This window comes from Aethalodelphis obliquidens, unplaced genomic scaffold (assembly GCF_003676395.1).
Source record: "Aethalodelphis obliquidens isolate GAN/ISIS:26980383/991018 unplaced genomic scaffold, ASM367639v1 scaffold15, whole genome shotgun sequence".
Classification (NCBI taxonomy): domain Eukaryota; kingdom Metazoa; phylum Chordata; class Mammalia; order Artiodactyla; family Delphinidae; genus Aethalodelphis; species Aethalodelphis obliquidens.
This window is the reverse complement of record NW_020837959.1, coordinates 695,277-721,419: the sequence shown is the minus strand read 5'-3', so window position 1 is coordinate 721,419 and position 26,143 is coordinate 695,277. Positions and strand designations below refer to the sequence as shown.

Sequence of the window (26,143 nt, the reverse complement as noted above, 5' to 3'; positions counted from 1 at the left end):
CCGTGGCTGGGCGCGGGGTCCTCCTCCCCGTGGCTGGGTGGGGGGGTTCTCCTCCCCCGTGGCTGGGCGCGGGGTCCTCCTCCTCTGTGGCTGGGCGCGGGGTCCTCCTCCTCCGTGGCTGGGCGGGGGGGTCCTCCTCCTCCGTGGCTGGGCGCGGGGTTCTCCTCCACTGTGGCTGGGCCGGGGGTTCCCAGTCCCCTGCTGGGCTTGCCCGGGGCCTTCTCAGTCCCTGAGAGCAGGTCGTTTAATCTCACCTGCTCTGTGAATTATCTCAACCTAGCGGGCATCCAGGAATAGGCTGAAGGGTCAGCGCCACAGATAAACCCGACATCTGCCCTGGGAGGCACTGACTTTTCTTTTCATGGGGCCACAATGAAGACAGGTGTGCGTGCGGAGCCCTCATCTCTGACGGCCTCCTGGCGTCACAGGGATGCGAGCAGGACCCTCCGACTTTCCCGTGGCAGGTAACAGAAACATTTTATAAATGTGTTTTAATCTTTTGTTACAAATTTCATCCTATTTGTCATCTCCACCTTCTTTGATTTAGGTGAACTACTTACAATCTCAACATCACACTTCAAAGCACTTTCTCATTCTGAACTCACAGCTTCAGTGTCTTCATTATTTGCACCAAATAAAAACATAGTTTTATTTACAGCCATCCAAGGCCTTTCTTAGAGTCCAAAAACCGTTTCCAATGTCGCTGCTCTCGGAAGATAGGCATCCTGGCGGCGCTCGGGTGGACACGGTGGGTCCAGAGCCAGAGCAAGGCCTGGGCCCTGCTCACAACCAGCTGGCGGAGTCCAGCTCCGCTGCCATGTTCAGGAAGCGTCTCTTCTTCGGCACCATTTCTGTTATTTTCCTGTTTCTCCCTTGCCTGGTTTGGAAGCTAAATATTCTATTTATTCTCTTCATCCAGTGGCCACCCTGGACACTGAAACTTTCATGTCTAACTTAGCAATACCTGAAGGTGTAATGTTTACCCTTCTCCCAAATTATTTCAAGCACCTCCCACTAGGCTCATCTGCTATTTTGACCAATATTTTATCCTTTTCTTGCTTTTTTAGTAACTCCACAAAATAAGTATTATTTTTAATCATACCGCCAACATGGGTTTGGATTTACCTACATTTTGCATTTTCCTTGCAACCCAGGCCCTTAATGCAGATCATCCCCTTCTGTCTCGTCTGTCCTTTAGAACAGCCCTGTCGATAGAAACACAATATCGGCCACAGACGTAACTTAAATTTTCTAGTAGCCACGTGCATAAAAGTAAAAGCAGGTGCAATTAATTTTGATAGTGTGTTTTACTTACCGCAATACATCTAAATATCATCTCAACATGTAATGAGTAGTAAACAACGAGAGACACTCACATTTTCTCTTTCAACTAAGCCTTTGCCCTCTGGGCTGCACAGCCGTTTACTCTTGGAGCACATCCTGGCTTGGACCAGTCAAGCTCAAGTGCCCAGCAACCACAGCGACCACCATGGTCGACAGAGAGCTGTACAGGGCCCTTTGGTGAAGGGGCTGCCTCAGCCCCACGTGCGTGCGCGTGTGCGCACGTGTGCCCATGTGCGGAACGCGTCTACTTCGCCCTGCTGCTCGCAAGCAGGTGGAGCGGGGCAGAAGCGTTCGGCTGCTGGGTGGAGGCCTGGCCAGACAACGGACAGAGCTCAGTGACCACCGGACCCGAAAGGACCGAGGGAGGGGACATCAAGTGAGAGGCGGGGTGGAGGTGGGGATCTGTCCCCAGCGGGACCGTACCTTTGCTGCCTGTCCTCCTGAGCGTCCATCTTCCAAGTGTCCATCACTCACCCCTTCTCGCCCCTCCACTCCGTGCGCTGAGGCGGCCTCAGCAGTGGGTGGGCTGGGCTGGGCTCGCTGGAGGGGTGTGCGCCCATCTTCCTAACCACGACACTATACTGACCCGAATCCTGAAAACTGGCACCAACTCTTTATTGTCTGTTTGGTTTTTAAAGGTAAAACTAACAAATTCTGAAGGAGAAGACTTCTGTGGAGGTGTTCTAATACAGGACAATTTTGTACTGACAACAGCAAAATGTTCACTCTTGTACAGAAACATTAGTGTAAAAACAAGTAAGTATTTTATCATTCTTTTTAAAATAGATTTATTTATTTATTTATCTTTTAAGTTTTGGCTGCATTGGTTCTTCGTTGCTGCACGCAGGCTTTCTCGAGTTGCGGTGAGCCAGGGCTACTCTTCATTGTGGTGCGCGGGCTTCTCATTGCGGTGGCCTCTCTTGTTGCGGAGCACGGGCTCTAGGTGCGCAGGCTTCAGTAGTTGTGGCACGTGGGCTCAGTAGTTGTGGCTCACGGGCTCTAGAGCGCAGGCTCTGTAGTTGTGGCGCACAGGCTTAGTTGCTCCACAGCATGTGGGATCTTCCCGGGCCAGGGCTCGAACCCGTGTCCCTTTGCATTGGCAGGCAGATTCTTAACCACTGCGCCACCAGGGAAGCCCTGTCATTCATTTTTATAAGATCACATTGGAAGTAAAAACTATCCTATGTAGAAACAAAAATTTTAATCTAGAATTTTTGTTTCTAATGCAATACAGACTGAGCTTATCTTCCTCACAAAGTCATAAAGCAACGGGGACACCTAGTGGAACTCTGGGCACAGCAGGCAGACAAATGCGGAATGTTTAGTCTAAGGAGGAAATCACAGCTGGTGAAACTGTCACTGCGAGGCACTGATACTGACGTGGGGCAGCTCGGATCCCTGTCCACCCCGGGGCCTGGGCTGTGCTGTGAGCTGCTCCACAGCGATTCCCAGGACCCGCAAATACACGCTCCAGCCCCAGACACTTTTCAGTCAACAGAACGTCGGCCTAGAAAATGACATCCGAAAAGCCAAGCTCTGATTGGCTTGGAGAGGTTCCTCCTAATTTCTTCCTAGTCTTTTGACCGGTTCAGCAACCGGCACTGCGCTCTGCGCCCGCGCCCCCGCCCCCCCGCCGAACACCTCACTGGGTTTCCTAGAGGAGAGTGTGGGAGAGGCCCCTCTGTGGGGTAGCCCCTGTCCCCTGCGCGCAGGAGCCGGGCGGCGGGGCGCACGTTGTCACCTTGACCCCCCGCCTCCTTCTAGGTTCCCGCTGCCGGGCGCGCGAGGCCCCGCCGGCGGTGGAGGTGAAGGGCGTCCACGTGCACACGAGATTCGAGGAGGACACGGGGGACAATGACGTGGCCCTGTTGGAGCTGGCGCAGCCCGTGCGCTGCCCCGACGCCGGGCGGCCCGTCTGCACTGCCGAGGCCGACTTCGCCGAGCGCGTCCTCATCCCGCGGCCGGGCGTGCTGGGCGGCTGGACCCTCCGTGGCCCCGAGCTGGAGCCCGCGCGGCTGCTGGTCAAGCACGTGGACCCCGGGGAGTGCGGCCGGGCCCTCAACGCCACGGTGACCACGCGGACGGTCTGCGAGCGGGGCGCGGCGGCCGGGTCGGCGCGGTGGGCGGCGGGCGGCGCGGTGGCCCGGGAGCACCGCGGCGCCTGGTTCCTCACCGGCCTCTTGAGCGCTGCGCCCCCCGAGGGCCCCGGGCCGCTCCTGCTCATCAAGGTCCCCCGATACGCGCTCTGGCTCCAGCGAGTCACGCAGCAGCCAAGCTCCGCCAGCCAGAGAGGCGACCACGGTCACAGAGGCGACGAGGAGCCGGTGCTGGGGTGACAGCGCCCTCAGCCCCTCCCCCAGGACCCCTCGTCTGAGCAGAACCCCGGGGAGGAGGGGAAAGGGCGCGCGTCCAGCAATAAAAGCAGAGCTGCCGGCACCGAAAGGCGCTTTCCTGAAACGCCAGGGAACAGAGGGGTTCAGTCCAACAGCGGTCGCGGGGGCGGCAGCGTCGCAGCGACCTCCCCGCCTGCCCCGGGAGGGCAGAAGGAGCGGGCAGCGCGAGGGGCTGGAAGGCAAACCGCGGGCCTCCGCGCGGGCCCGACCCCGGGGCGGGAGCAGCGGAGCGGCTGGGCCGAAAGGCCGCAGCCCCACGACGAGGGCGGCGCAGGGACCGCGCGGCGACAGCCCCGCGGCCCCGTGACGCCGCCGCCTCCACCCACGCCGACGGGCCGCGAGTCCAGCCCAGCCCGAACGGCGCTTCCCGCAGACCCGACCCGGGGGGCGGGGCGGCCGGTGCCCGACCGGCAGGCGAGAGCGCGTGGGTGCACATCACGTCTATTTCCCCGTTAATGTCTAAGCCGGAGGTGCCCAGTTCCCCCGAGGGAAGGAAGGGCTCTCCCGGCTGACAGCTCCGCGGCCACCACGGCAGGGCCTAAAGGCAGCTCCCGCCAAAGGCACAGGCGGGGGCGGGCTCCTTCCTGACGCGCTGCTGGGGAGCGGAGGGCTGTTTTAAGGGGTTAAAACTGTGACTTACACACACTCCTCACCGGAGAACGGAGCTTAAACACAATTCAGATTTTTAAGTAACAACCCTTAAACAAACACGATGCTTGTTTCACTTCTGACATTATACTGCAACCCCAGAGTTAGCCTTTTATTGGCCAGTCTGCAGCAGCGCTGGCCCATTTCTCTGAAAGGACCTTGGCAAAAATAAATATGTGAATCTGACGCGAACTAAGGGACAGGGCAGTGGAGGAACAGGAGAGGACTCTGACGTCTTAATGAATGTGGCTGTGTTATCTTCACACTCTCATGAGGTCATCGGGCCACTGCTCTGAACGGCTACCAAGGATTTAAAATCCAGCGGATGCGCACTGTAACTTCTACATAAATAGTTCTGTAAAGGTACCTGCAACCTCGCGGATGGCATTAATTTGCCCTACAAATCTGGATTTGCTAGAGTAGAAACCCTACCTGGAAATTATGACAAACACAGCACAGGCAGAGGTAAGAATCTCCCTACACCATTTACAGGCTCTAAAAACAAGGACCACTGCAGAGAAAGATACAGGCCTGTAACGCAGCTGAGACGCAGAGGGCCATGCGAAATGAAAACTGCTCTAGTCACGTGTATAACTTAATAAGTGGCTAGAAACCACACGAGGTAAGCAACTCAAAACAATAAAACGCAAGAAAGGGAACTTGGTTAGATGGCCACGCCCATTCACGCCCGGGTACAGACTGTCTGCTTCCAAGCTTGGGGGCAGCGCGAACAACGCCGCCAGGCCTGTGTTGACGAGGCCAGGCCGGCCGCTCCACACACAGGCCTCCAGACCAGTGGGTACGCGGGATGCTCGTGCCCGAGGTTCTGCTTCTTTCATTGCCAAGTACAACCCCGTGTTATGGTTCACGGTCAGTCCCTGATTTTCTCCTGTTCAAGAAAATACCTGAAAGTGTTGAAAATGCCCAGCTCTCTACGCTATGAAATCCAGGCACGCTCCCCGAAGTCCAGCGCTCACCCCGCAGCGAGGACGCAGCTCTCATCCGTGAGGGTGTGCCCGGCCCCGCGGAGCAGCGATGCCGTGACAGCAGTGCCCCAGGAAACACGGACTGTCTCACCATGGCCGTCTGCGCCTCCCCCAGGCCACGCTCTCCTGCTCAGGGAACTGGTGGGGGGAGGCGGCTGAGGGCCTGACACCCACGGCAGGCTGTCCCCTCCGCACTGCCCGTCCCCACGCCCAAGTCTGGACATGCCCAGGGTGGAGGTCACACTGTTGACTCGGAAGCCCAGCTCACAGAAGTGGATCCAGCTCCACCTCTTCTTTCTCTGGGGTCCTCGCTCTCGGAATGCGGCTCCATCCGACTGGAGAGGCCCACATGGAGCCCGGCTGAGCGCGTCAGAGCCCTGGGACGATGTGCCTTCAGGGTGGGTCACTTGTGCAGCCCGGGAGAGCCCTGCAGATGAGCCACGTGGAGCAGAAGCCAGGAGCACACTGCACACTTCTGAGCCAACTGGGACAGTCGGTCTGGCAGCTGGAGCAGCTGACGCGGGAGGGGACAGATGGGAGGCCTCGGCGGGGGGGGGGGGGGGGGGGGGGGGGGGTGTGTGTGTGTGTGTGTGTGTGTGTGTGTGTGTGTGTGTGTGTGTGTGTGTGTGTGTGTGTGTCTCCACGGCCCACAGTGGCTCTTCTCCGCGCAAAGGGCATGCGCCTTTGCAGCGATGAGCAACTACAGTCCGTGACGTTTCCTTCTTTAGTAAGTTCTGCACAGACAAAGGAGACGCGCACACTCTGAAAAAACAGCTATGACACCTGGGAAATTTAAATCAAAGTAAATTCAGCTTGTAAAAAGAAGCACTAAGTTAACCCAGCATTTTGATCACACAGAATGTTCAAATTTACCATAAAAAGACGTATCCCAGAAGATACGGTAGAGAAGACACCTTTTTGTATAAATTCAGATCACCTCTTTTACAGAAAGAGTTAAAAGATGCCTTCGTGAAGAACACTCACGAGAAGTAAACAGAAGCTGTCTCGGAGGCCGTGCCCCTAGCCTGAGTGTCACCAGCACCCCAGGGCCAGCGGAGACGGCTGCGCTTTCTGAGAAGGGGATGCCAGGCCTCTGTGAGGTGCATATCCGTCAGCCGTGATGGCAGAGACACTGAGGTCTCAGCCTCCCCCGGGAAAGACCCGAGAGACTCCAGCCGCAGAGGACGAGTTCTCGGCAGGATACGAACCAGGATGGCCCGACTCCCTGTCCCCGGGGCCGGGGGCGGGGTCAGCACACCGTGGACAGCGGGGGGAACGGGTTCTGCTTGCTGACAACCAGCTTCTGGTGCTGGTGCGAGATGTAGCCTTTAATGTGACCCTGTGGGAGAAGAGCAGAGGCGGCGTGTTTCTGGGCCTGGGTCTCGTCAAGCCTGCGGGGGTGAAGGACCTGGCGCTGTGGCACAAGTATCCCCCCACCCAGTCACCGTGCAGTCAGCTCCCTGGGAGGACGAGTGAACACGCACAGGAGAGAACAGAGAAATACGTGCCGTGTGCATCCACCCCCCACCCCCGCCCGCGCACAGAGCCCTCTGGGAACAAGGAAGGCATCAGAGCTCCCAGTGAAGGCGGGGCCTGGGGGAGGCGCGGCCACACACCATGTAGATCAGGTTGGCCAGGATGCACTGGACCTCGGCGATGTCCACGTCCTCCACCTGCATGAACTTCAAGGCAACCAGGAACGCATCCAGAGACAGCTGGTGTGTCTTGAGTAACAGGTACCTGCAAGAGGGACAGAGCTCACGCTCATCAGGGACGGGATGTGAGGACGAAGTCAGCAGGAGAAACATCTGCTGAGAAACCTCTGTTCAAGAGGAACAAAGCATCTCCCACCCGCCAGATACACTTGAAAAATAAGAGCTTTTAATTCTGACTTTCCAATTTTAAAAAGCCACTAGTACAAATATACTTTACGTTTACTGACTATTTGCTTGAATCTCAGATGCACGTGTTCTCACATTTTAACATCCTTATAATCGAGAAGCACCTTACGATGGACAGTGTCTCAGGTGTGATGAACTGCGGTCCTTGCTAATTTTGATATATTCCTCGCAGCCAGAAAAAGTCTGACTTTAACTGAAGTTTAACTGAGATCCTGCTGGGACCAGGGCTCAGAGAAGAGTCAACTTCCAGACTGACACGGAAGAAAAGAACAACCTCCTGATGGACAGGGGTGGTGGGGAGGGTCAGCGGGTCACCAACGGAGGACATGGGCAACGGGTCCCACACTCTCCGGCACAATGGGAAATGCCTGGTTCTCAGGGCTGGCGCTAAAACGTCTGTTACAAGGTCTCCACCGCAACCCGAGTTGTTCCTCCCGCAAGGGCGGGCAGACCTCTGCTCCCCCACCTGCGCAGCCGTAGCGCCCAGGCCCAGGGCAGTGCGCGGGCCGCGGAAGGCGGATTTTACCCCCGGAATGAAAAGGATGGACTCTGCTTACACTTTCTTAAAGAGGTTCCTGTAGGTGATAATCTTCAGCTTCTCGAGGATGAGGAAAATGCCGCACCGGATGAAGAAGGTCTCGTGCTTGGCCAGAGCCTCGTTCAGGAGGAGGAGGTTGCCTTCGCTGGGCGGCGGGACAGACGCACAGACACAGTCAGAACAACGTCCGGGACGAGAGTGCGTCGAAACGCCATTAGTTCTGTCACAACACGAGGACGTGTGTGCTGATTTCACCTTCTATGAGGTCTCAAATGGAAAAGGAAAAATACTCTACCTCACAGCTTTGGTCACCTCCGCAAACTGCATGAGATGGTACTTCCTCAGGAGCTCAATGGTTGGCATGTGACCCTAAGAGTAAATTTCCAGAATAAGAACGCTTTCACTTTTAACCAAATTGTCTGATAAAACTCTTGTCAAGGAAAAACTTGCAACCTGCGTTTCTTAGGCTTTCTTCCTAAGTCGCTGAACAAGAACTGAAAGCATCCTAGTCTACTGGAAAAAAAAAAAAAAAAAAAACCAATGCTGGTCTGGAAATCAGAAAACCTAGCCAAAACATGGTTTTGTCATCAGTGACGTCTGACATCGATCTCGACCTTCTCATTACTGTATCATAGGAGGCGGGTGACACCTGAAGCAATACTAGGCTACAATTTAGGAATTCAGAAACAGCTTCTAGAAGAACCAGCTGAAAAATCTAAAACTGGTTGTTCCCGTGAAGTCGGGTTAGCAGTGGGGAGGGAGGTGTGACACTGTCTCTTTCCCACTACAAGTCGCCCTGAACTAGGTAAGTATGTGTGTGTTGTTTTGATAATTTTAAAAAATTTTTAAATGGGAGGAAAGGAAGCCCTATCTATTACTTTGAGGATGTTTTAGTCAAATAACTTGCTAGCTATTTGTCATTTCTTTACAAATATCAAAAATAATTTTCAGTGACCAAGTAAGATACCTACAGACAGGCTGGAATGACCTTTTTCTTTCTTCGTTAACCCATTTCTATAAATTTAGATTTTTATGGGAAACAAAAATAATATGCACTTATTTTACTTGTCTTATATATGATAAACTTTTGAGTTAGGGAACTTCAAGAGAAAGGAAACACAGGCAAGCCTTTCCAGAAGGATCTGGAAGCGCCAGTCACGGAAAGAGTAGTCCGGGTCACACCCAAGGCTCTTCCTCCTCAGTTTGGGGTGCGCTCATGTGCAGCTCAGACTGTGACCCATCACACACACTGGCCGCGCTGTAAGACACCTGCCCACTTCTCGTAGACAACAGGACCCGTGAGAGCTGCTGAGATCACTTACCAGGAGCATCTTCACAGGAAGGAGATAAATGAGGACCATCCTTTTGTTCTTCTGGCTCAAACGGTGGCAGTGCTCAAAAGCAAAGGACAGGTACTCCTCAGCTGCAGAGTCAGACACAGACATGGTCCCCACGGTCCCCACCCTGTGCCTGATGCTACCACCCACCCTCACATGAAGGCCCGAAAGCCTTCAGGAACTGCAAATATCTACCGTCAATATTAACAAATTATTTCCTGCTGTGTTAGGTATTCGAAAATAACACTCAGGGCATATTCAGAGGAAAAGCACAGCAATACCTTCAGAGACTTCAGCTGAGAGTACAGGTGACCCCTGAACAAGGCAGTCCGAGCTGTGCGGGTCTACCTGTACACAGGTACTTGCAACGGTAAACACTACGTTACCACGTGGTCTGCGGCTGGCTGATCCATGGATGTGGAGGAACCGTGGGCACAGGGCTGCCTGTGAGTCACACGGGGCTTAACCCCCTCGTTGTTCAGGGGTAAACTGTAATTTAAAAGCTTCTCGTCTTGGACTTGCCCCGTGGCGCGGTGGTTAAGAATCCGCCTGCCAACGCAGGGGACAGGGGTTCGAGCCCTGGTCCAGGAAGATCCCACGGAGCAACTCAGCCCGCGAGCCACAACTACTGAGCCTGCGAGCCACAACTACTGAGCCTGCACTCTAGAGCCCATGCTCCGCAACAAGAGAAGCCGCCGCAATAAGAAGCCCGCGCACCACAGGGAAGAGTAGCCCCTGCTCGCTGCAGCTAGAGAAAGCTCGCGCACAGCAACGAAGACCCAATGTGGCCAAAAAATAAATAAATAGATAAATAAATTTATTTTAAAAAAGTAAAAAATAAAAACTTATCTTCTTATGCTTGATATTTAAAGGAAAAGAAAAAGATGGGGGAACTAACCAAGAAAAGCCCTCTTTCGAAAGCTGTAGATGTATAAAGATTTCGTGAAAGAAAATGAAAAGTTGGTCTACATGACCCTACAGAGTAAAAACACAGAGCACTTATTACGAGAGAGCTGTTATTATTATTATTATTTGTAGTACACGGGCCTCTCACTGCTGTGGCCTCTCCCGCTGTGGAGCACAGGCTCCGGAGGCACAGGCTCAGCGGCCATGGCTCACGGGCCCAGCCGCTCCGCGGCATGTGGGATCCTCCCGGACCGGGGCACGAACCCGCATCCCCTGCATCGGCAGGCGGACTCCCAACCACTGTGCCACCAGGGAAGCCCGAGAGCTGTTATTTTTGTTATCGGAGCATCCATGGCCGTTGACACACGGAGAGGAGGTGCTCCTTACATCCGGTGTGTTGCCTGAAGTCACATGGCTTCACGTGCAAATAACTGTCAGAGAAGTGAGTTTAGAAAGTCTGGTCTGAGGACGAGAGAAGAATCATAAAGGACCACCACATGCCAGCTACTCCAAAAGCTCAGAAGAAAAAACGTGGCTTCCCGTTCTTGAGAAAGCTAGTGACACGAGCCACATAACACAATTTCACGAGAGCGCAGCTCTGGCGCGGCACCGGTCTGCCACGCACGGCCACAAGCACCAAAGATGGCACCTGCGCAAAGGCTCGTCCACCGCGGCTGGAGCTGAGCTACGCGCCACCCCATCTCCACGTCCTGGGCCAACGGGACCAGCAGAGGCCATAGGGAAACACCGACTGTAGCCTGCGCCGGAACACCGGTGCCCAGAAAAGGACATGTTGGCGCCCGTCTCAGAGACCTGGCGTGGAGCGAGGAACTTCACGTGGGACTTTCCCTTGTGGAACCAACTTAGTGTCAAAAATAAACACAGCTTGGATGCAGCCAACACCCACGGTCTACCTTCAGCAGTAACAGGAGGCAGTGACCACGTCCCCCGAACCCAGCCCCAGCTGCTCAGAAGCAGTGACACACCTTGCTTGAAGTCGCTGTCGAACATGGCCTTCCGCCCCACGTAGTACCTGTACGTCACCCTCTGCGCAGTGCTGTAGTCGTCCTTCAGGTTTGAGCTGTCGATGGCTCGGATGAGCGGTTTACACAAATGGAGCTTGTTGATCTATAACGAGTAACAATCTACCCTAAACAGTATTTTAAATAAATAGGCAGAACCAACATAAACTTCTGGTTACGAAGTACACGCCTCCTTGCGGTGGGATTCACATCATCAAAACCGAAGCCTTGACGCTAACACCGCACCACAGCTGCACAGCCCGACCACGTCCACCGCGGAGGGCCCACCCGCACAGGGGCCGGGCTGGCGCCCCTCGCCTGGCCGTCCCCGCACCGACACTGGTGTGAGGCGCTGGAACCTCACTTGCCCTGGAGCCGAGCGCGCGCCTCGCCGGGCGGAGGCTAAAGAGGACACGGGCGTGAAGCACTGACAGCAGCCCTCGCGCCGGACAGCCCCTGGGCGCACACCAGCTCCCAGGATTATGTGCGCAGCCGGGGGCGAGCGGGGGGACCGCTTGCCCAGGAGGCTGGCTGACAGTGAATAGAAGGGCTGTCTGGGAAGACAGGCGGAAAGCAGACCCAACAAAGAGACGCAGCGCTCTCTTACCTTAAAATAGATCTTGAATAACTGATTCACCAGAAACAGCATGCCCCACTTCTTGGAGTCCTCTATGCCTGCACGGCTACGGGGAGAACGGTTATGTTAACGCTGCCCGGAAGTAAAGATGTCACGTGTCAACCGCAAACTCAGCTTCCGCAACAAATTAGCGTCTTTAGAGCCCCGCGGCTCGAGTCACGTGCACAGAAGACTACAACGCCACGAAAGAAGACGTCTTCTCTAACACCGTGGGTACTCGGGGGATACAGCGCCTTGCCACAGCGGACGAAAACCGCTCAGTCTGCAGCGATGTGTAAAAGCTGACTGCGATAAAGCGCTTGGGGAAAAGGAAAAAGGACCTTCTGTTATTGTCACAGCCACCGAAACACACGGCGACACAGAGGGACCTCGGAAAGCGTGAGACCCAGAGCGCAGGCCACGTGGGCCCAGAAGTGCTAAATGTGTGCGGCAGCATAAGAGGTGGTTCTGTTCTCTTATTTCCTTGTGAGACAGTGGACTATTTGAAGCAAAAGCTAACAGCGATCGTGGGGTCAAGGCCAGCGCCCAGCAGGGCGGGCAGGGCGGCGGGGCGCTCACGTGTCGCTGGCGCAGACGCGGAAGCAGCTCATCAACAGCTCGGCCGCCTTCTCCAGCATGTCCCCAACTTTGCTCTTCCCTTTCTTTACCAGCTGCTGATCTGCCTGATAGAAGATAAAAACCTTCACTTTTCATCTCCTCTAGACACCTCGGTTAAACAGAAGATCACGGCACAGCTAGAAGCAAAAACGCACAGCGGAGGGTCGTCCCCAAAGGTTCTGGCGAGACCATCTAGCCTGTGCTACTACGTTTACAAAACGGAAGCGTCCACAGCGTGTTCCAGCTCTTCCACAAATCAAATCGCTCTTCAACCAATTCAAGCCAGTAAGTCGGTCACGGACTCCCTGAGCCTGCGCGACCTGTGCCACGCGCTGCTAACTAGCCTTTTCTTACTTGGCCGCGAAGCCCCATCTCCCACGCGCGTGACGTTTGCATGGACGGTGCAGAGGACGGCAATGGACAGGACCGGCGCCTGCCCGGCGGCCCCAACCGAACTTGCAGCCACTCTGTCCTGAACCTCGCGCACCTGCGTCCTCCCATCAACCAACCAATACAGCTGACTTCACTTCAGAGGGTCAGTGAGGATGCAGTAAATATTAACACTATTAGTAAGTCTTAGGTCTTGAATACATGTATTTTTAGCGTTCTTTGCGATGAAGCGGGAAGTCTGCCTACAGCACGTCTGTTTTTAAGGAAAAGCACTGGGGCCACTGTTGAGGCCTCAAGCTGGACCGTGGAACAAACAACCTCAAAGCCTGGCCAGCCAGCATGGGCCACTGGCCAGCGCGGGGCTCTGGAAAGTGAATGAAGCAAGCCTATCACTCCCAGGCAAACACTGACTGTTATCTGCTGCCGATGACATCTGCACTTTCAAGAAAAACTTAGAACTCTGGGAAACTTGTATTGACCACCAAGAGCCTGGCGGCTTTCCATTGCTTCACGACTTCTCTGAGGAGGTCACTGGAGATATTAACAAATGTAGAGTTTTCCTGGTTTTTGTTTTTTCACGTAATGAAATACGTCACATTTGGAACGTCTGGGTAACTCAGTGAACCAGAACTCTCCAAATGATCAATGTACAGCGTTACAAAATCCTACAGGGGTGAAAGGTCCATGCACCGTGCAGGACACACCAGTGGCTTCGGATGTAGCAGGAAACGGCACTGCTAAGCTTCAGACGCCACACTGTAATGAACCTTAGAAACTGCTCTTGTAGTTTTAAAAGGTGTAGCTCAGAGAAGGGCATCTACGATCACCTGAAAAGGCTCCTAGAACAGTCCTCCCACTGCCATGCACAGCTACGTGAGGCCACACTTCTTCATACATTCAACCAAAACAAGGTACTGCCAAGAGTGACAGAAGCAGACCTAAGAATCTGAGCGGCTTCCGTTGAGCCATACATTAAAGAGATCAAAACGGATAAAAATGCCACTTTTTTGTACATTTTGTTCACTTTGAATATATATATTTTTTTAATTTAGAAAGTCAATTATGTTACCACATAAAAGGTTTATTATTTTAGGTGAACAATATTAAAAATTTTCCCAGTTAAAATTTCTAATACAGTAAGTACTGATATAACCCACATGAACAGAAGCTTCTGGGGGTCCTCAATAATTTCTATGTAAGTTATTATATTTTTCAGTTCTAAAATTTCCATTTGGTGCTGCTTTATATCGTGCATTTCTTTGCTGAGATGTCTCCACCCACTTCAAGCGCGTTCGCACCTGCTCCCAGGGTTTTATGGCGGCGGGGGTGGAATCCCCACCCCATCCTCGGTGTCGGGTGCTTGCTGACTATCTCCCCCATTCAGAGTCTCAAAGGCCAAGAGTCCCGATTCCTGGTATGACAAGGGACTCTCGATTATATCCTGGATGCCCGGGGTGTCATAAGACTGTGGCTCTCCTTGTTTCAGCCAGGCCTGCGCTCACACCAGCCACCCACCGTGGACAGGGCTGGACCTGCAGGCCAGGGCAGAGGCAGCTGGGATGCTCCCCGCCCAGAGGTGGGATGCAGGGGAGGGAGCCGCGTCGTCTCTGCCTACTGTCAGTGTCCCCGGGTGCCGGACCGAACCAGGACGCCCAGGAGATGAGAAGGAAACAAACGCGGAGAACTCGCTGCTCTGCCCCTTCTTCTCTCCACCTCTCAGAGCCACGCTGGCCTTAAAACTCCCAGCAGGAGGGAGAGAAGCACGCGCCTACTGTGTCCTGTGCAGAACCAGACGTTATGGATGGTTTTTAAAACTGTAAAGGGGTGTCTATCAGGACCAAAAAGTTAAGAACTGCTGCTCCCAAAATGGCTATGCTGACCCCAAGGGGAAATGGACTCATGAAATCCTCCTTGTTCCAGAGAACCCGGAGCACTCCCTGAAGCTACACTAGGGACGGAACGGGGTGCATCTCCACAGCTGGGAGAGCACAGGCCCTCACGCGCGAGCCAAGCCACCCCCGTGCTCTCTCCACACCACATTCACCAACCCAACGTGTTCCTCAAAATTTGTGGAACGATGATATGAAATTAAGCAACAGATAGAGAACGAGTTTGGGTTTAAAAGCACAGTGACAGAAACTGAACTTACGTTATTGGCAAATATTCGAAGGTCAAGTGCCACTGCATACATGACAGGCAGAGCCCTATGGGGCAAAAACAAGCACGTCTGAAGACACTCTGAGGCCAGAGGTTCCATTGCCAGAGGCGGGGAGGCCAGGGCTACCATCCAGAAAGGGGGTCACCAGCCCACGCCCAGGGGCTGCTATGCTTTCCCTCACCCTCCTCCCGGGCAGGTGGCAGCCCCTCCCCATCTGCACGAGTCCCGGGGAGTCGAGGGGCTCAGCCCTGGCAGCACCCTCCCCCTACGGTGGGACAGGAAGTCTCCTTCCTCTCAGCCCCTACCACCAGCCAACAGCTCCATTAAAACAAGACGTGGTTCACAACGATCTCCTAACAGGGCCCAAGGTATGCAACAGACCAATGTCACAAAACGACTTTTCAAAATCTAGCTGGCAGTGTTAATTTTATGTGTAAGAGAGATCTTCACTTTAAAAGGGTTTTGTTTTCTTTTTTTTTCAGTAAAAGGTATTTGCAAGCCTTCAGTTATCTTAGTATAAACAGAATTTCAGTATTTACCCAGATTTTTAATAAATCATAAAATAGCTTACCAAGGAATTTAAAATAACGCAGTTACTATGTATTCCATCATCCCAAATGAACTGTAGCTGATCTACATCTTTTATCCAAGTTTAAAACCCAAAGTAAGTTCAAAATTGACAATTAAAGGGAAAAAATAATATTTAATAAATACTTGGGGGCATGGAATGGCTGAAATACTTCATATTTACAGAAAAACACTGCAAATAATCTGGCTGACCTGCCATTTAAGTTTACACTGACTATTAAAACTCCATTACCTGTGTTGATATTATCACGTCAACACACAACATTAAATACCAACACCGAAAACACAATTAAAACTTCTGCTTTTAAAAAAGAAAAAAGCCATTTGCTAATTTCCAGCTGTTTCTGTTTGTACTTACCAGTTTTCTTCTTTGTGGGCCTGAAATGCCCGTAGGAATGATGTAGTATATTAAGGAAGGTCCGACAGAAAAAGTTCAAGTCATGCTACAATTGAAAGACTAAAGAACAACAAGGGTTCTAAACTGTAAGGGCTATAGCTCACCACTTAAAAGATTATGTATCACAGCAGCAGGTTCTTGAAGGGAAAAAATACATGAGCCCACATTACAAACATCTGAGTATCATTAGGTATACGTAAATACATTTATTTCAGACATACTTTCCCCAAAGTAAGAAAAAGGCTGTTATAAGATTTTTAAAACTGGCTTATTTGGCTTCTCTGAGCTCAGATGATCACAACTTATATATAATGTGCTTTAGAATCTGTGGTATAAAGTTTATTTCACTGATTACAGAATTCTTGAATTCAGAGGAGACTTGGCTGGTCAGTAACCAATTCTCTTCCGTGTATATTAAGCAAGATGGTTAAAAAATTAGCAGCTAAAGGGAACTCCCTGGAGGTCCAGTGGTTAGGACTCAGCACCTTCACTGCCAGGTTCCACAAGCTGTGCGGCTCGGCCGAAAAAAAAAAAAAGCCACTAAAGTCTGGAGATACATATAAACAGTACTAGAACACTCACTGACCAGGGCCTTAGCCGTAAGATAGCACTTAAACGACTTAAATCAGAATTGGCTGGATTAAGGCCCTCAGTGGCCACAATTCAATGATGCTGTGTGCTGCGTCCACTCTTCCATCTGTGCCCGGATCTGGAAGTTCTTCTATTTCTCCAAGGGGATTAACCCATCCCTGTAACTATACTGAATGATGGAAAGGCAACAAAGTATTATTCTTCAAAACAGAAATAAATAAAATCCTCAATCATAACCAGTGTTCTTCCCCACCATGTAGGTGACTGGACACAGTCTGAAGGCCATGCTAAAATCCTTAATCATAACCAGTGTTCTTCCTACCACGTAGGTGGCTGGACGCAGTCTGAAGGCCAGGCTACATTTAAGGACCTGAGTGGAAGGGCTAAGTGAGCTTCTCCTGCTTTCTAACTAAAGGCGGGACTAAAACTGGCCTGACGTTTCAGGATCTTAGCCCCCAAGTAACCCGCTGTACCTGTTAGACACTGAACAGTAACACCCACGACAAAAGATATTGGACAATGACGGTCTGGCACTTGTACGCCTCTATGAAGTCGTGGTTCCCCACCGCGTACGTGCACCTGGAAAGGAAGTGGTGGGCACTGAGGGCGGAGGAGCAGCAAGCGCGCGCACTCGCTGAGAGCCGGCACGGACCACGCGGACCGCACTGCTCGCTCCCAGCACAAACGCCCTGCTCTCAACTGACCCAGCAGATTACAAGGAGGCTCACGAGAGACCACCGGGTACAGGAGGAAATCCCACGCTACATGCTGGGCCTGTTCTTTCAAGTCCCAGAAGGAGAAGCCCAGCTGCAGAGGTTCCACTAACAACACGCAAATGGCCCTTCTCGGGCATCAATGGGCAAGGACACTCTACCCAGACGCCCGGCTGGCAGTGTCACTACCAGTCAGTCAGTCCCCAAACCTGGCGCCTCGTCGCATGCTGCACAGAGCTAGGAAGTTGCTACAAGAAACACAGTGGCACTCCAACTTTTCGAGAGATCTCAGGGGCCCCGCAGGTCTGCCCCACCCTGCCCCCACACCCCAGCCTGCTCAGGACGCCGGAGAAGAGGGCAGGCAGGAGGACAACCAAATCCCACACACTGTAACACCTGGAGCTTGCCCGAATCGAGGCTTTAGAGGTGAAAACAGTAGACATGACATGTGAATAAAAAGCAGAATTTCAACTGCTCTGCTCTGCTCCAGTTTCTTCCCCAGTAAGGCCAAAAGGTTAAAAACTGGGCGTTTCCATGAAAAACGCAAGTCAATAGTGGGCGCCACAGCCTGCTGCACAAAAGACCAATGCAGCCAGTAGGACGGATACCAAATGCTTTTCAGAGCGTTACACAGAAGACACATACACACACAAGAGACCGCTACGCGACCAGTAGGACGGATACCAAATGCTTTTCAGAGCGTTACACAGAAGACACACACACATCCACGATTACCATTTCATGTTAACTTTTCAAAACATACGTGGTCCCTGAATAAAACATTTATTAAAATTCAAAAGTATTTCATTTTTTTAGAAGTATTTTAAACTTCACAAGATTTTCATAGGTGTTACCAAAGTGAAATTACAAACACACTTTTCTACTTTTTCAAAGGAAATGTTTCACTGCTTCAAGCATAAAATGTTAAATAAAACCCCTGGAGTCAGTTCAGCAATTTTCAGATTTGCTTGTTTTTCTTCCTCACTCACGGATTACCTTAAATGAGCTGCAAACATTTCGTCATAAGGGGGTTCCAAAACTTGTTGACACTTCTCTTCTGGAGAGGCCATCTAAACGATCAGAAGAAAAATAGTAAAAAAAAATTAACTGGGACAGAAAGAATGCAACATGTAGGAAGAGATTTAGACAAACCTTTGTTTCAAAAGAATTTACACTTTACAGCTGACAGTAACTCTTCACACTTTAGCACTTCAAAAAAAGGTTCATTTCTTCCACACGTATTTATCAAGCACGACCTACGCACAGGGCAGGAGATGAACACAATTTGCTTCGTCTACCACAGGCCAGGAAATACTCTAGGCATGTTCGTGTACCTCTTAATCTATTTATTAAGCAGCTACTATGTGCCTCGTGTGAGGTCGAAGGAGCTGGAGACAGTGCCTGGGGGCAAGGGGGTCGGGCGGCCAGCAATCGCTCCTGCCCACTTCCTGCTGACAGGACTGCCCACTCGGGGTCCTGGGAGACAGCAGACATTCACCTCGAACTTGCCCTCGCCTCCCAGTGGCCAAATTCTGGATAACACAAGCATCGCAGTGGATTATGCAGTGCACTGAATTTAAAAGAAAGGGACTCAGTGAATCCACACTGATACAGCTCTATAAATGAGAGAGCGAGAATGACAGCATGGGAAAGATCACCACCCCACAGTCCCTGACGAAACAACCAGGCAGACAACGGGCCCAGCGAGGCAGCTGTCACGTGGAAGGACGTGGAGTTTTGGAGCGAAGGAATCAGCCTCAGGTCACAAATGGGCGAGCAGACGTGTATCAGGGACAACCTGCCGGCAAGCTGAACCCGAGTCCCATCAGGACCCCGAGCACTTTATTTTTTTTAAATTTAATTTAATTTAATTTAATTTTATCTATCTATCTTTAGCTGCGTTGGGTCTTCGTTGCTGCACGCAGGCTTTCTCTAGTTGCAGCGAGTGGGGGCTACTCTTTGTTGCGGCACGTGGGCTTCTCATTGCAGTGGCTTCTCTTGTTGCGGAGCACGGGCTCTAGGCATGTGGGCTTCAGTAGTTGTGGCACACGGGCTCTAGGGCACAGACTCAGTAGTTGTGGCGCACGGGCTTCATTGCTCCGCGGCATGTGGGATCTTCCCGGACCAGGGCTCGAACCCGTGTCCCCTGCATTGGCAGGCGGACTCTTAACCACTGCGCCACCAGGGAAGCCCAGGGCACTTTCTTTCGAAAGAAAAATTTAGGTCCCTGATAGGACACTCCGACACCGTGACGGCCATCAGCGAGGAAATGGGCATTACAAAATATCAACAATATATTCCACAGAAGCTATTGCTTGGAGAGCATTTATCATCTGAATCAAGAACGCTTATAGTTCAGGGCTTCCCTGGTGGCGCAGTGGTTGAGAATCTGCCTGCTAATGCAGGGGACACGGGTTCGAGCCCTGGTCCGGGAAGATCCCACATGCCACGGAGCAACTAGGCCCGTGAGCCACAACTACTGAGCCTGCGCTCCTCAACAAGAGAGGCCGTGACAGTGAGAGGCCCGCGCACCGCGATGAAGAGTGGCCCCCGCTCGCCGCAACTGGAGAAAGCCCTCGCACAGAAACAAAGACCCAACATGGCCAAAAATAAATAAATTAATTAATTAATTAAAAAAAAAAAGAAGAATGCTTATATTTAGAGCAGGGGCTGGCAGATGCTCACGTAAACGGCCAGCCAGGAAATGCTGCAGGCTCTGCAAGGCCCACGTGCCTCTGCGGCAGCCAGCGCGCAACGCAAGCGGCCGCGCGCCAACAAAATCGCACTGGCAGCAACAGGACACGGTTTTGGGCTCCAGGGAGAGCCAGGCCTGGGCAGAGCCCGAGCCCCACTGCCTGTCCGCTGGATGACCTTGGATGACCTGGCCCCGCTACTGCACTTCTCTGAACCCCAGAAAGTCGTGTGGGAATTAAATGCAGGAAAACGAGCACAGATCTCAGGACAGACTCTGAGACACGGTGCTCAATTAATGCTCAATAAATGAATTGGAATTAGATAAATCGTGAAGGAACTTGGCAATTTTCAAACAAGAGTGGCAATATTAGTTTCCTTCCTACTCAAAGTCTAAACTTTTCTTAGGAAGGTGGTGACCCTGTAACCCTCTCAGACACCTGTGTGCGTGGTCCCACCACCTACCTGAAGCCGTGGGTTGGCAACATGAGGGTGCTTGAAAGACACCAGCTCTGCAAGGGATGACCCGTCTCTGGTGTCAATTGCTTCATAGACCTGAAGCGTTTGGAAAGAGAAGAGCTAAGTGGAAAATAAAATACTCTGTCCTAGTGGAACCTAGACAGCACATTGCACACCCCTAAACTTCACTTTCCCTACTTTGAAAGGAGTCAAAATATAACAATCAGTACTCTCCTTAGCCAGCAGATAATCACTGCATTTGAAAATGAGACATCCTGGAGGCGAACAGGTGACTTACCGCTAAAAACCACGAAAAAGCAGAATAAGCCATCAGTTTATTATCTGCTCATTAATGAAGGTGAAGTAGTCAATTTTACTCAGTCATACTAAGAAACATTTGAAAATCCACTTATACAGCTTACGAAAAAGAAAAAAGATCTTGAAAATCGCATATGTCCAAAATTCAAAGCACTTCCACTCAACCTCAATTTAAAATAAAAATGGGAAGGCCATGACCAAATAAATGTCACAGTCACACAATAGGATGCCTGGGTGTTGTGAAGGAGAATCAAATAGATCTACTTGTAATAACGCGGAGAAGCGTCCACAACACACTTACTGTTAATTCCAAAAACATTAGTTGCAGAAAAACTGTGTCACTTGATCTTGGAGAAAAAGAAAAACTAATTATTGATATGACGTGTAAGCACAGGAAGAAATGCGGGGCCCCAGGCCGCGCCAGCTGACCCCTGGCCAGTGGAGTGGGAGCCAGGGGGGTCGAGGAGACTTTTGTTTTATATATTTCTATACTGGAGGCCTGCGTTACAGCAGAAATTTTGTAATTAGAAAACCGAATGATATTTTAAACTTACATTTAGCAAAAAATGACATAAAAATCCTAACCACATAAGTGAAGACAAAGCCAACCGTAAAGCTGCACGAACTACAGCATCATTTACCCACAGAAAGGCAGGTGTGGAAAATACATGCAGGGGCGACACAAGAGGACACACAAATGCACACCCACGAGCGGTGCTCACATCACCGCCCACCAGCAGGGTTAACACTGAAAGGCCAACCACCCTGAGCGCTGCTGAGAACACAAAGCAACTGGAACCCCAGCCACCGCTGGTGGGAGGGTGAAGGGGTGCAGCTGCCTGCGGAAACGGCGAGGCATGCGACCCTCCCACCCGGTGACCCGACGGCCAGGAGGCGTGGAGGCCCATGCGGCCTGGACACCTCCAGGACCCAGCTCCTCGTCGGCTGCACACTCAGCATCAACTGGGAAAGTTTCACCAGTGAAATTCTGTGACTTCTAAGGCAATTCACAAAATAAAGAATTTGCCACTTGACTACTCAACAAACTACATATGCACTTACATTCTGAGCCAGCAATCCCACTTCTGGGGATTTACCTTACAACAAGGAACAAGATATTCGTGCAGGCTTACTTGCTGATGTATTATAATGAGTCATCACAAAATACACAAAATCAGTGCCCCTGTCTCTGAGAAGCTGATATAGCCCACGACGTTCCCGTCGCAGGGGGTGTGACGGAAAACAGGAGGCTGGCGACAGACTATGGGCAAGTCTGAAAGTACCGATGTACTGCTCAGCAGACACTAGAATCGCAAACAGGCCAGTCACCCGCTCCGGTCACTGTTAATGTGTCACGCCCCAGAACCTTCGGCCCTTTCACTTAACACCCGCACTGGACCCTGCAGCCGGACCCCAGGTCAGCCTGTTGAGCGGTCCCTGTGGGCCTGGACCAGGGACTGCAGACCTCACCAAGTGAAGCTCACTAGCTCTGCGCGCTCCCAGGGGGCAATTCTCTTCCCAGGATGCTGCTGGCCACCGTGCATTCTCCAGGTTCCGAGCTGGTCCACAGGGGGGATCATCTACTCACGAACTCATGATTCCTTAAAAATACATTTTCTAGCTCCAGCCACTGAAAAGGCATAGAATTAATGGCTCCCCAGTAGCAATGGGCACACCTAGCACTCAGGTTTGTTTTCTAAATTCTATTCCCCACTAAAAGGAACCAGAGCTCCCTGGGGAAAGGGCAAATCCAGCACTGGGACAGGGAAAGAACTAGGCGAGCCTGGAGTATATATTATTGTGCCAGAAAGCAAGGCCAGGCTCAAAAAAGGACAGAGACGTGTCAAAGAGCCACAGAACGGGGACATACGTATAATGGATTCACTTCGTTATAAAGCAGAAACTAACCCACAATTGTAAAGCAATTATACTCCAATAAAGATGTTAAAAAAAAAAAGCCACAGAAACCAGTTTGAATGGACTCTCAGTGGTCAAATCTGGGACAATTTGAGCTTCAAAAAGAATAATAACATTCTCACTATTGGTCCTGGATTATAACTAGGTATTAAAAGTAATCTATAATGATACTTTCAAAAAGAGGGGCATAGAGGAAAGCATTGTTTAACTAATGAAATACTAGCTAGTAAATGTAGAAAGAACAATAGGAAATCACCACTTGGCAACCACTAACGTAATAACGTAATAACTGACTTGGGAAAACCATTTTCTGAGAGGGTGTAGAGAACAGGACGCTCAGTGGTTTTCAGGGTCCGTCCAACAGCCTACAGGTTCATCGCAATGCAAAAAGGTACCTCAACAGTGGAGTGATCTGATGGGCAGACGCCTCTCTAACCAAGTGATGCCGTCAGCATCCCCAGCGCTGGGAGAGGCCACGGGAAACCCACACTAGCCGACTGAAGCCGCATCTAATCCCAGGAACAGCCACATAAAGGCAGCTGGTGAGGCATGTACACGTGTGGCCGTGGGCCTGGACATGTAAACAAGGTCACGGGTCATAAAAGCCCCCTTCCCCAAGAGGCAAGAGGACTCTTCTAGAAGACTAAAGGGCAAAGCACCCCAATGCCATGTGATCTGACTGGACCCTGGGTTTCAAAAAAGAGGTTCCAAAGAAGATTGGGGGTGGGGGGTGGGGATTAAACTATGGCTTCTACATTGGAAAATACTGATGTTCACGCTGATGTTCAGTTTCTCGGATGCACCAAAGGCGCTGCAGTTACACAGCGGACGGCCTGGGTCTCAGGCGCATGCTCAGGAAGGTGAAGGCCACGGGATCGCCGGGAAGAAGCGCACGGGCCCGGAGGGAAGGACGGGCGAGCATGGTGGGTACACACCCGGGTGAGAGGTACACACCTCTCCATTCTATGCTGTCAACTTTTCTGTAGGTTTGAAATTTTTCAGGAAAAAAGCTGGAGGAAAAAAATTTTAATGTGGACACAGCTTTTAAAAAGTAACCTGCCGTGTGAAATAAGAGTTTGTGTAACGGACAAAAGAATGAAATAAAACACACTAAAAAAAATAATACCAGCCCTCAGAGAGATACTAGAAGTGACGGAGAGATCCACCTCGGGAAGAAGCATGCAAACTGATCTTTTTCTAAGGAGAACAACAAATCTTTAAAGTAAAATACATGGGGAAATGTAAGGTAAATTAATTCAAAAAGAAACCTAATGGAATGCCTGCGAAAACTCACGTGCTGAGCAGAAAGCGGGTGTTGCCGCGGGCCGGTTGGTGAGAGACAGCCCTCCTGGGCCCTCGTGCTGGGGGTCCCACACTACAAGACTCGGACCACTGGCTCTTTCACTAGGGCCGTTACTCAGGGCTGTTCATGTGATGAGTTACCTTGAGAAATGAGATAATGTCTCCCCCATCCCAACCCTAGACAAAAACCAGACTTGCTTACTGCCTGCTAGACCAGGTAGATTCCCCAGGTTCTGTCTCTCTCAGGTACATGTGCAGCCACCCTTCTGGGCCTGTCACACCGTCTGTGGGACTTCGGGCCCAGGGAGCCACACAGAGTGACAAGGTCCCTGGTCTCTGACCCAGGAACCGCACGTGTTCTGCCAGCATCCAAGAAGCTAACAAGACACCTCATGGGCTACTGAGGGTAAAATCAAATCCCAGACCCAACAGCTAATGGAAGTTACCACAGAGACCACGGGAAGTGAACGACAGGCGACTTGTCCACAGGTGACTGCTGGCCGAGGATGCTGCAAAGGTGAGAAACAAGTCCAAGCTGACAGGGTCACTGAGACTCAAGCAACAATAAACTTTGGAAGCTGAGGAATAGGCAGGTTCTGACTCGGACAGGAAATGGCTGAAGCTTGGGCTGGCAGAGGTAGTGAGCTTGGTGTCACAGCACGGATTCTGGGGCCAGGACTCCCAGTTTGAATGTGCCACTTACTAGCCCAGTGACCTTGGAAAGTCACTTAACATCCTCTGTAAAATGGGGCTTGCAATGGACCAACCTCCTAGGAAAACAGTGACGATGATGAGCTGCCGTGTACCACAGCGCCTGGTTCTCGGTAAGCCTTCACCAAGCACTCATCATGCCTGTTCTTCTCAGCCACCCCGCTGTTTCGTGGGGTGGAACAGAGAAGACAGACAATTAAAGGAGATTCTCAGAGTGCTCCTCTGGGAACGCAGGGAACAGGACCGAGCGGTAGTCTGGAGAAACAGAGGCATAGGAAACTGAGACAGACAGACCAGCACGAGTTCTAACTCACTGCTCACTAGAACGTGGAGGTCCGATCACTGGTATATCACTCGGCCTCACACCCCTCCACCTGCCTGCATCTATCCAGCCCACAAACTGTACGGCACACTGCGTGGCTCAGACACTGTTCAAGGCACACATGGTGCCCCTCCCCCCAAACCCTGGGATTAGGTGTGGGCAAGAAAACTGTAAGAGACTTAGAAATGTACAAAAGATACAAGTACATAGAAGATAAAAGTTATAAGAAAGCATAAAATTCTGGAGAGACTCTATATTCACATTGGTTCTCAAATGTCTATGTACTTGTTCAACTTTAAATAAAAACTGATATTGAAAAATGTTAACTCTGCAAAGATAAGGCCAAGGTGGACTTATCCTTTAAGTTAAGATTAAAGCATGTATCTGTTTTTTCATGATTCCCGTTTTAACCAACTTTCTCAACTAACCAAACAACTAATGGTTCCAATCTTGTTAGACTATATTCAACTGCCAACTAGATATCTTGGCCTGCTTGTCAACAGACACCTCCAACTTGACACGTCCAAGACTACATTTGTCTTTCCCTCTAAATCTGTCCTGCTCATCTGTTGCCCAACTAGAAACCTAGGAATCGTTCTTGCCTCCTCCCCGTTCCCCAGCCGCACATCCTCATTCAGCAAAGCCCTGGTGAAGTCCCCTTCATAAATTCTAAAAAGCCCACTCGCCCTTTCCTTATCCCTATTACCACGGTTCTAGTTCTGCGAATTAGCACAGCTCAGAGGAAAGACTACAAGCCTTGAATCCATAAATACCTATGTTTGCGCTGTGCTGCTGCGTTCACAGGCTGTATGGACAAAACCCTGAGAGCCACACTTCCCAAAGGATGTAAGCAGCGGATCGCTAACACAGACCGGCTCGCAGCCGGACCACTTGCTCTGTCCCCCCGTTACTTCCACCACTTTGTCCCCCCTCCCCACACGCCCCTAAACTGAGAGCGCGGCCAGGGGCTCCAGCGCAGCTGGTGGACAGACTCGCCCGGGATCCAGCTCTGGCCCGCAGGCCCAGACAGCGGGAGGACAGCTGGCAGGATGCCCGTTGGCCGAGGAAAGTTACCTGCTGCAGGTACTGGTTGATGGTGATGTGCGCCATGGCCGCTACCGCCGCCGCCCCGCGGAGCTGCGCGCCCCGTCGCCGCCGTCGCGTCACTTCCGGGCCGCGGTCCGGTCCCGGCCCCGCGCCGCCGGCCCCGCCTTCCGCGCACGTTGGTTCCGGAGGCAGCGTGTGCGCGGGAGTGCGAGCCCCGGGCCGGTATGGCG

The 26,143-nt window shown here is 51.6% G+C and overlaps 2 protein-coding genes across 4 annotated transcripts in view; one reads left to right on the top strand and one right to left on the bottom strand.

Annotated features, from left to right (window-relative positions):
• PROZ (protein Z, vitamin K dependent plasma glycoprotein) overlaps window positions 1-3,718 on the top strand; it is a 9,237-nt gene extending 5,519 nt beyond the window's left edge. The window contains 5 exon segments of the mRNA XM_027115723.1: window positions 1,419-1,521; window positions 1,616-1,720; window positions 1,805-2,100; window positions 3,109-3,669; window positions 3,672-3,718. Coding sequence (XP_026971524.1) covers window positions 1,419-1,521; window positions 1,616-1,720; window positions 1,805-2,100; window positions 3,109-3,669; window positions 3,672-3,718 — 1,112 coding nt within the window.
• A 2,274-nt stretch (window positions 3,719-5,992) lies between these two features.
• On the bottom strand, window positions 5,993-26,087 carry PCID2 (PCI domain containing 2). Of its 3 annotated transcripts, XM_027115790.1 has the most exons (15): window positions 25,941-26,087; window positions 20,303-20,392; window positions 18,143-18,216; window positions 16,947-17,012; window positions 15,804-15,845; window positions 14,849-14,903; window positions 12,271-12,374; window positions 11,683-11,758; window positions 11,040-11,181; window positions 9,133-9,233; window positions 8,106-8,179; window positions 7,830-7,955; window positions 6,988-7,111; window positions 6,580-6,710; window positions 5,993-6,105 (listed from the first exon to the last, which is right to left on the bottom strand). In XM_027115790.1, exons 1-14 carry the CDS (start codon window positions 25,974-25,976, stop codon window positions 6,621-6,623), a joined length of 1,200 nt encoding a protein of 399 aa, XP_026971591.1. In that variant the 5' UTR covers window positions 25,977-26,087; the 3' UTR covers window positions 5,993-6,105; window positions 6,580-6,620. The 3 variants fall into 3 exon arrangements, with proteins under 3 accessions (XP_026971591.1, XP_026971590.1, XP_026971592.1); XM_027115789.1 differs by lacking the exon at window positions 5,993-6,105 and having other exon boundaries at window positions 6,159-6,710; XM_027115791.1 differs by lacking the exons at window positions 5,993-6,105; window positions 14,849-14,903; window positions 15,804-15,845; window positions 16,947-17,012; window positions 25,941-26,087 and having other exon boundaries at window positions 6,159-6,710; window positions 20,303-20,342.
• Between the last annotated feature and the right edge of the window lie 56 nt (window positions 26,088-26,143).

Bases quoted from the DNA above. Each gene is read 5' to 3' on its own strand.
- PCID2 (XM_027115790.1), bottom strand. From the start codon at position 25,976: ATGGCGCACATCACCATCAACCAGTACCTGCAGCAG. The intron at 17,013-18,142 runs GTAATCCGTGAG...CTTCCTTTCCAG, and splicing joins ATGTTTGCAGCTCATTTAAG to GTGCACGTACGCGGTGGGGA. The intron at 12,375-14,848 runs GTAAGTTCAGTT...ATCTTCTATCAG, and splicing joins TTCGAATATTTGCCAATAAC to GCAGATCAGCAGCTGGTAAA.